The sequence below is a fragment of the Oryzias melastigma genome, linkage group LG4, assembly GCF_002922805.2.
Source record: "Oryzias melastigma strain HK-1 linkage group LG4, ASM292280v2, whole genome shotgun sequence".
In the NCBI taxonomy this organism is placed as follows: domain Eukaryota; kingdom Metazoa; phylum Chordata; class Actinopteri; order Beloniformes; family Adrianichthyidae; genus Oryzias; species Oryzias melastigma.
Genome location: NC_050515.1, coordinates 8,572,784 through 8,582,936, shown reverse-complemented (window position 1 = coordinate 8,582,936; position 10,153 = coordinate 8,572,784). Strand labels below are relative to the sequence as shown.

Here is a 10,153-nt window from a genome sequence, read left to right as displayed (position 1 = left end):
AAGGTGGCCGTAACACTTGTCATCTCTCCTCTTGTCCTTTTTGTCTCTTTCTTTTCACTTTTGCCCCTTGTCATATTTCATTTCTCTCAGTTAGTGTGTAAAAACCATTATAGGACACTTGCTATACATGACATACATACCCGTGGCCCATGGCCCCGTTGGAAGGCTTGACTATAAATGTCTTTTGCTTGCGTTTTCTGCGTAGCTCTTTCACATAATTCTGTAACTGAGTGTATTCAGCGGGGAAGATCCAGGTTTTGGGTATGAAGCTGTACTCTTGAGGCTGGCACTTGATCATTCTGCCCAGAAATGGAAGGAAACAGTAAGTGTTCAATCGTCTGAAAAAATGTAATACCTTTAGACTTCTGTGGAGTCTCATAGTTCTTTAGTTATACTTTATGCTGAAGATGAATGCGTGCTTTCAGAGCAGCCACTGCCTATTTGGCCTGAGAACAGAGTGCTACAAGTACCCAGCTGTAACTTCTAGAACTATCAGCAGGATTTGAAAATCTTGTTTTTTATTGCAGCCGAATGTGATCCAAACATATTTATGCGTTGAAATGGACAGAAAACTTACTTGGACATGTTTCTCGCGAGGCAGTCTTTCCGGCAAATTTCACCCATGCCAGGGAAATGGTTTATTCTCTGCAGAGGGACAGGCAGACATAATAATGTTGTTAGAACCATTACGCCACTCAATTCCACCCCCACCCCTTGATAAAAATTAGCACATTAAAGGCAGCAACCTGAAGTGAGCTTACAATGTTCTGACATTTATGCCCAATTACAGACTCAAAACAAAAAGGTGACGCTGAGACCTTTTTCAACCCGTATTTAGTTTACAGTGTTTTTTTTATCATTTAAAGGTTGGGGAGGGAAGAGATGAGAAAAATAACGATCAATCTCAACTCAGAGGGGCCAAGGTAATTGGTTCTGCATCGCAGACTCCTGTGGTGACAGTTGAATGAATTGCTTTGAATGTGCCAAAAGGAGGGTGTATGTAAAGGAAAAACTCTGGTTTTTCCGTATTCTTTGACTAAATGAGCCTGAACGTTAATTAGGGGCGTTAATTAGGACTGTATGAACTTAGATTTGACAGCAAAATCTCACATTGCCTCACTTACTTGAAAAAATGTAGGCAAGAAAAAAATAGGGTAAAAAAAATAATTAAAGGGCATGAAAAATGTATGATTATTGTCCAAAATGATACAAAAATAAAACGGTTTTCGAAGAAGTTTATACAATTAAGCCGATTCAAAAAGACTGAGTGGAAAAAAATTATGGATTACTTCCTACTTATTTCTAAAAACATATCTTAACATAATCACAGTAGGGTAAAGGTGCAACCTAAAAACGTAAAGCAAATAAAAACTATTTGTAAAATTACTAGATGTTAAGCTGTTGTAGTATTTGTAGAAGTCAGTTTACTCAACTGAACTCTTGCTGCCCCTCTCCTAACAAGCCCTCCTAACTAGCCTGAGATTTAATCAATCATTAGTGTCCAGTATAATCAAATAAGAACTCAAGAAGATAGATAACTAACACTCAGAGCTCAGGGAGAGCAGCCAAGTACATTCTGGAAGATAGGGGGTCAAACTAAGGTAAAATCATGCTCAAGTGAGCCAGAGCAACTGAGTAGCATTCAGATGAGCAACTAGAACTAAAGAACCAGCTCGGACGGGCAGCGAAACGTCTACTAGATCAACCTTTAAAGTCCAGTTGCCCTGAAGAATAGACTCCTGTGATAACATGACCTGGATGACTGAGAATCTTCACAGACACCCTGTTGTTTAGGTCTATCTTATCAACATCACTAGTGACATGTGAAACCTGCCCCACAAGCCCCTGCTGCTCACAACATGTCAGCCTGCCTGTCAATCTTTCCATCTCTGTTGCCTCTCACTATGTCCACAAATCATTTCTGTCTGCAGGCTTCCTATAATTGACCCGGGTCTTAACAAAACCGGTGGAGAGCCTAAAAACACTTCAATTTTTACCTGACTTTTTTTGTTTCAAGTTGTTTTTTTGACCAACTACAATGAAAATTGTGTTTTTGGCATTTTTAACATGTTCTTGTGCTAATTTTATGAAGAAAATTAAGCTCAAATTTATATTTCTGAGTATTTCTTTATCTAAATTATTGTAAATCAAATGTCGTTTAAAAAAGAGCTTATTTGTGATGTAGAAAATACGCCCATAAGCTCCTTGCTTCGAGCTCACGGCAATGTGGAAGGGAAGAGGGGGTGGGGTTGCTCCGCCACAACTCCGGCAAATTTTAATCGTTTCTGCCATTAAACCATGTCCTAGAACAGGGGTGGGCAAACTTCTAGCCTACCAAACGGTAACAAATTATATTGACAAACCTTAAATATGTTTTATTTTCCCTGTAATTCTACGTCTCGCAATAAATTGTGCAATATAAACAAATTGACCTTTGTTTAGGTTGTTCTGCATTCATGTGGTGATGGAAGATTTCCTTTTTTATTGACGCTTTTGGCTGAAAATGGCACAATCGGAATTAAAAGACCACTAGGAACGCCTTTAAAATAGCTCAATAGATTATTCAAGTGAGTATTTATTTAAAAATAATTTATTATTTAAAGTTTAGGAAAACTCCAGATTTAGAACTCAGCCAGATATAAAAGTCAAACTCAAAGAGGGATAGGTGAAGGTTTTAAATCCTCATAATTTGGTAATCTATAATCATCTGTAGAAAGAAATAGTGATGTTAAAAGTTCAACATTTTCAGAAAATATAACTTTTTTTTCCCAAACAAAAAACTGTTGAAATAGCTGTCATATTTTGTTTCATCCTTTACATCTTTCCCTCAGATGCACTGTTTGAAAATACATGAATAATTTAAAAAACTTCCTTCCAAAAAGTTTTATTCCATCTTTAGAGTTTTTTGTAGGAGTTCACTTTTGAGTGCAGAAAACTAACTGAAGAAACTCAAATCTGCACTGTATAAGTTTACCTTCATTTTTGGCTAACATTTGGGCTAATGTGATTGCAGAGGATAGTTTGTTTCACGTGCCTGATAGTTCCTGAGCTCAGCAATCTTTTCATGCTGCACCGCTGAGTCGTTCCAAATGAGGTTGGCAGTCTCATCATCATCACGTGCCTTGATGAAGTCCATCTCATTGATGACTATGCGAACTGGGAAAAAGACACACAAAGCGTTAAATTCCTCAAAATAAACACAATTTATTTAATTCGCAATTGACAAGCAGCAAGCTTCAATGGCACTGTTACTGCTGTCGATGCAAAATAGCATCATATTACTATTAAAAAAATCAACTTTTTACTTGAATCAATATTTCATCCAAACATTTTGTCAGGTTTAAATGTTGCCTTCCATTCATTAAAAATATGAATGTGGATGCTTATAGATCAAAACGCTCACAGCAATGTTTACCATTCGCGGCATGGTTGCGGAGCAGCTAATCGTAATGCCTCTCCAGAAAAAGATCAATTAATTGACTGTAATGTATTCAAATCCCACTGGAAACCCCGAAGTATGAGAGATAGGTGGCAGCCCATTTGGACATTAATCCAACAAGCATTCATTATTCAGGGAGTAATGAAAAATTCATATGCCCTAACGAAACAAGGTATTAATTAATTTCTTGAAAGCCTCCACAAACCTGGAGAAGGCTTGCCTAATGTTGCATGATGGCTCTTGAATGGGAAAAAGATGATTCCAGTGTGGCTTCATCCATCTGTTAATGCCAGTAGAGACTAACAGCGCTTTGCTAACTGGAACAGTAAGTGTTTATATCACAGCAGGCATATGTTGGTAGTTAACAGTAAGGTCTTTGAGAACAGCAAACTTACTGTATAATTGATTCTTTCCATCACATTCAACAATAAAGGCATCCTAAGTGTGAGAGTTTACATTCCCTTATGACTCGGCATTAAGGACATTTTCCAACTTTGTAACCTTTAGCTGCAATACCCTCGTTCTGGAGAAAAATAAAAATAAGGTTGAAAAACAAGCCATTCATCTGGACTCCTGTGTTAATTTTCTCTCAAATGGTCCTGAACTACTCTCAGAATGGCCACTGTGAGGGTCTCGTCACAGCTAGCTGACCCACTCACAGCTGGACTTCCATTTTCCTACGACATCACCGCAGCCTCCAACTTGTACTTTGTGCTGCTGACTCCTCAGTTTCATGGGTTGGAGCTCACCCCTGAGAGCTCTGCAGCCAAGCAATATGTTGAACATTGGGAGGAGTGCTTACAATGCTATTTTAGCTTTTCAACAACAACAAAAAAAAAAAACTTGCTTTGAAGTTAAACGGCTTCAACAAAAATATATGCATCTATATAAAAGCTGAACTGTTGCTGTATTATCTGTTTGTTCTAACTTAAATTAGATTACATTTAGGATATTCAATATCAAAAATCACTTTTAAAACAATATTTTATGTAATATTCAGAGGGGAAAATGGTGGTGTTGTAAGGATTTCCTTAAGCTAAATGAATATATATCCAATTTACTGTGTGACAAAAAGAAGCGAACACAAGAAAAACATGAATAGCTGCTCCAGGATCCTTGAGCCACCTATTCATGTAAGTGCTGTTTATTTAAATGGAAGCAGAAACAAGTCGTCTCTTTTTCCGTTTCAAATTCTAAAACAATGAAATCATACAGTTTTGTATAATCCTCACTAGGGCTGCCACGATTAGTCAACTAATCAACGACTAATTAAAATAGTTGACGACAAATTTAATAGACGAATAGTCGTTATTTTATTTTATATGGAGTCAGAGTGTAGTAAAATAAAAAGTTAAAATTGTAATATGCTATCTTTTTGGACTACTTTGGCATTTATTAAGGTTTAGCTAATATTTCCACTGCATGCTAGCTATTTTGGCTACGTTCAGCTTTTTTTTGGCTATTTTAGAGTTTAGCTAATATTTCAGTTACATGCTAGCTGGTTTGGGTAATTTAAGCTTTTTTGTTTTTTAGGCTATTTCAAAGTTTAGCTAATATTTCAGCTGCATGCTAGCTGTTTTGGCTAACTTGGGTTTTTTTTTTTTTTTTTAATTTAGGCTAATTTTGCTTTTAACTAATATTTTAGCTGGCTATTAGCTTCAGCGTTTTCCGCTATCAACTTCTGTGTTTTTAGCTATCAATTTCAGCATCTTCAGCTTCAGCAGCCAAATTCAGCTTACAGCATTCACACTAGCATGATCGCCGGTAATGCTATATATCTATTTTAATTAGTTTAAACCTTATGATGGTTAAGATGTTTGCTTTACATCCATTTTTCGCATTATCGACTAACCGGAAAAAATAATTGGTGGTTAGTCGACTATTAAACTAATCGCACTAATCCTCACCTGTCACTAAAGCTGCATTAGATCTGCAGCATATAAAGCTTAAAAACATTATGATACATCTGTTTTGCGTTACGGACATACCAATCTCATATTTAGTGCCAGCGACGTTGGCACAAATGGTGCCTTTCTTCTTTTTTGAATGCATCTTCCTCTTCCCGCTGCTCTGGTAGGAACCTGAAGATGGCACGTTCACGGGGGATGCTCCTTGATCCTCTGGAGAAGACAGTAAACAAGACTAGCAAGTCCCGTGCTGTGCTTCACAATGGAAACAGAACATTTGCAGTGTGCTGTTTTGTATTTCTGCAAGGTATGTTGTGAAGCACATTTCTAGTGCTTGAATGACAGTACATCGATGCAGGGTCTCTCACCGGTCCTTTTTTTATTGGATTTGAGTTTAAGCTGAGTCTCCAGGCTTAAATCTTATAGTTTAAATTAAAATAAATGTTTTTATGCCACCGATTTTCTTTACAGTATTTAAAAAATAAAAATAAAAACTTGGTATGTTTTATTTGTAAGGGTTTTAGTTTTACCAAAATTGTAACAGTGTCATTAGTAAACCTGATGCCTTGGAGGTAAAAAACAACACTGTTCACAAATTCTACACAAAGAGTCTCAATGTCTTAATATTGAGTCTAGAATCTTCTCTTAAATCTCACCCTTTCGAGACCTAACGCTTTAGTCACAACCGCCCTTACAGATGGATACAGACTGTCTTTAGGCAAAGTTGTTACGGGTGGCCACAGGAAACATAAAGGTCATAGACCGCTCAGTGATCAAATAGAGTGAAAATGTTCGTGCACTGTTTTTTCCTACGGGCGTGCTGCAGGCAACAGGTCGTAGCAAACACTTAACACATGAGGCTAAGTGAGGGTGAAGTAAGTGAGGCGTATTGGCACGTACTGTGCATGGAGCCCGTAGAAAAGAGAGAAATTAGCTAAATGAAGCCAATTCAGTCGCCATTTTTCCATGATAAGGAGGGCGCCATTTGGAGCCAGACAAGGTTAGTAAGCGGTGATTGGTTGGTCTGAGTCAGTGTTTCTATAGTACCGTATTCACTGGAGAATAAGACAGTTTTTTTTCATAGTTTAGCCAGAGGTGCACCTTTACTCAGAAGTGACTTCTTTGTGATTTTTTTTTTTTTTTTATAGACATAAGTAGGCTCAGATATTTGTTATTTTCCTACTAAACTGGTTGCCCTTTAGTGGCTGTTTCTGCTAACAACCACTAGAGGGCTCTATATGTGTGTATCAGTATTTGCTACTGCTGGAAGTAGTCTCGTCCAAAACAAACATGGAGGAGAATCTGATTGTTTCCCTTTTAAACCTCAATATTTTTCTGATTTGCATCGAAACATTTTTATTCTTATTTTTATTTTTTGCACACTCAGACTAATGCGAAACAGAAAGTCATCAAATTGGGTTACAGAGAGACGGAAGAACAGGTAAAAGCGCCATAATTTAGACACAGCTAATTCCTGCAGTATAGAAGAATTGCTATAAGAAAATAAAAACCGAAAGATCTTGTGAACCAGCCATGAAGACATGACAGCTGGTGGTTTTGTAGAACATTTTAAAATAAATAAACCTGATCTCTTGATATCATCTGTGTCTTCTGTGCATTATAAATAAGATATATAGTCAATGCTTCCTAGTAACAATGAGGCGAAAAAGAAAAATTATCCTGAAAAAAAAGTAGGATTAGAAAGAACATGTTAATAAAAAAGAAGAGCAGCAGGAATCATATAATGATTGAGTAATAGCGTTTTCTCAATTGAAGTCTGTGGGATTTTGGCTTCTTGGAGACAGGAGGTACTCCCTGTTTGGAACGTGAGGGGGAGGAGTCACTCAGTCCAGTTCTCTTATACCCTCAATGGCACTTACATATCACCTGCACACTCCATGTGTTCAGCATAACCCCTTACTGACCCTTACTCACCTTACTAATGACTAGAATAGGGCGTAAGGGCACTGTACTACACCATTACTCATACATCATACAACTTACAAATATCTACATGACAATGGTATTTTCTTTTTTCATGACGTCCCTTGAAGTCATGCAAGACACACTTAAGATGCAGCTGCTCCTCTATACAACCCTCCAGGGGCCTGGACAACCCAAAAACCCACAGCACCCCTACGGGTCAACTTCCCAAACTAAGGTTTAAGTTTTAGTCTCAAGTCCAAGTCAACACTTCCATGTAGCAGTTTCCTTAAGTCCATGTGAGTATGTACATGTGAGGCTGTGTTATTGTTTTGTCTCTGTGCTACCCTGTGTGAGAAAGATATGCAAAGTTGCAGAGTAACCAGCTAAATCAAGTCATGAAATCCCTTTGAGGAATGAAATTTTCTTGCTCACCTCCATCATTTGGAGGGGAGGGCATCTCAGGGGGTACAAGAGTGAAGGGGTAAGCTAAGCTTTTTGCCAAGCTAGGCGGGCAGGCTGCACGGGGTGCTACAGCACCCTCCAAGGGGGTCTCCCACACTAATTACTCTTCTCTGTCCAGGGCAGTGTGGACAATGTGGTTCAGAACAGCCCGATGGATCATCTGAGCATCTCTGCAGCCCCCTTCAGCAGCATTAGCAGTGGAGTCTTTGAGCACGGGGACTTAGAGAACGTGGCGATGGTGGGAAGGTGTAAGAGGGGGAGGACTCCTGAAGGAGCTGTACAATCCAAGCTTATTTAGAGCCCCAAGAGGAGATGGAGGAGGGGTGGACCATAGGGGGTGGGAAATCCTGTGGAGGAGAAAAGAAAACATACTTTACAGCTGCAAAACAGTAGTAGCGAATTGACCAAGATTGACTGCAGAGCACTTTGTGGTTTGGTGTGTATTATCTTACTCCACTAGAGAGCATTGGGGCACCAGCAGCAGAATACAGGCTTAACACATGTGATACCTGATCCAGCAGTTTAAAGAGAGTTTCATACAGCTCTCACGCTGGACTCACCATTCAACTTGTGAAATAATCTATCTGCAACCAGCTATGTGATGAAACTTAGCTTCGATTTTAGAGCATTCTTACCTATTACCTATGAATTTAGGTATTTCCTACCCCAGTGTTCAGCATTGACATTTTTCTGTTTTTAATTTTTTTGTGGAGGAAATTTAATAAATATATTTTCTACCAAAAAAGTATTACTTTTGGGGAGGCATGCACTGGTCAGGCTTTATTCAAGCTAAAAGAAACATTGAAGTTTCATAAAAAGATCAAGAGCACCCTCTTGAGGTGAACCGACAGTAAAACACTCTTTCTTGTATCGCTTATTTTTCACACACTCACTCTGCTGTGGGATCAGTGAGCACATGTGAGCTTAAGAAGATAAGCACCCATGCTAGCTTGCAAATCAACCTCATCGATTCTATCGACGGCCTCTGAGCAAATTAGAATGAAGAAACAATCTGATTGCTTGATCTCTCAGTGGTCTTCACTGCGCGGCTCGGTCTGGCTGTGCTAAGCACAGGGCATTGATCTTGACTAAAATGGGATGAGCAGAGCGTGGAAGAGCAGCCACAAAGAGTCGAAGTGATAAAGTGAGTTTAGCTGTGCTGTTGACAATCCGTCCCCAGCTCCCAGTGGCATACTGTAGCGACTCGGTGCAGGAGTCACAGAACACTGCCTCTGTAAGGGCGCTAGCCCTTGGTGTCATGTAAACCCTCAGGAACAAGGGCAGAGCTGAAGGGTACATATGTTGCAACTAAAATACTACCAACATTTATCTTTGACACATTGATTCTCTGGTGTAGGTCATTTGAAATTAAAATCACACACAACTCCCAGCCATCCACTTTTGTGTCGAAGAAGTGAAAGAGGATTAAAAGTGATGTAACTGTTGTTATTCGGAACAATAGTGTAGGATTACTAATTCAGACTTAAAGACACACTCTGATGAAAATTGTGTTTTTGGTGGTTTTAACGTTTTGCTGTGGTATTTTTCTGAAGGTGGAGGAGATTTATTAAGAAAATTAAGCCCAAAACTCAATTTTTGAGCATTTCTTAATTTAAATCCTTAATCAGGAACAGATGAAAACATGCCGAAAAAGATTTGTGATGTAGAAAATACACTGGGCGGGCCATGAGCTCTGTGCTTCAAACTTTTAGCAATGGTGTTGGGAAGGGGGGTTGGGGTCGCTCCACACTAACAGTCCCACTTAGAACTCTGAGGCGAATTTCTAATACAGTAAACTAAAGTGGCTCTTTAGAAACTATGTCCTAGAAACTGATACTGATATATACCTTATATATATATATATATATATATATATCTATATCTATATATATTGGCTAAAATCTGCCTCATGACATTTAAAAAAATCATTAGGAAGGCTTTTAAAATAGCGCGGAGAGGGTTTTAAAAAAAAAAAAAAAACAGAAAAAATAGAAGATGACTGAAATTTGCTTCAAAATAACTTTGCAATCCTTTGTAAAGAAATTGTATGCTTCAACATGCTCAAGTAAGCTTTATTTGTCAAATTTGCTGTATACTCATGATACACAGCCCCAATTAAATTTCCTTCCTCTATTATTGCAAACAGCAATAGTAATAACAATAAAAATAATACAAAATTAACAACATCAACAAAATCTACTGTGCAATATTCAGTTTGCTGAATATTAGCAATTCTGGCTAAAAGCTTTGTTTAAAAATGTCAGCAATAAAGTAAGAATCTATTAAAGCATGTCTGCAAAACTTTTATGTTTTAAAGTACTTCACTGTTACTGTAATTATTTTTTAAATTAAAAAAATCTAATAAATGAAATTTAAAAAAACGTCTATTTTTTTTTTAGTTATTGACATAAAAAAAAAA

General features: G+C 37.9%; 1 protein-coding gene across 3 annotated transcripts in view; it reads right to left on the bottom strand.

The window, feature by feature from the left end:
• ttll7 (tubulin tyrosine ligase-like family, member 7) overlaps window positions 1–10,153 on the bottom strand; it is an 88,093-nt gene that overhangs the window by 72,052 nt on the left and 5,888 nt on the right. For all 3 annotated transcript variants that reach the window (XM_024279040.2, XM_024279041.2, XM_036211483.1), the window contains exons 2-6: window positions 7,705–8,081; window positions 5,428–5,559; window positions 3,035–3,156; window positions 578–645; window positions 141–299 (exon numbers count right to left, since the gene is read on the bottom strand). In XM_024279040.2, the coding sequence (XP_024134808.1) occupies window positions 141–299; window positions 578–645; window positions 3,035–3,156; window positions 5,428–5,559; window positions 7,705–7,729 (506 nt within the window). In that variant the 5' untranslated portion in view covers window positions 7,730–8,081. The remainder of the gene's footprint in view (window positions 1–140; window positions 300–577; window positions 646–3,034; window positions 3,157–5,427; window positions 5,560–7,704; window positions 8,082–10,153) is intronic.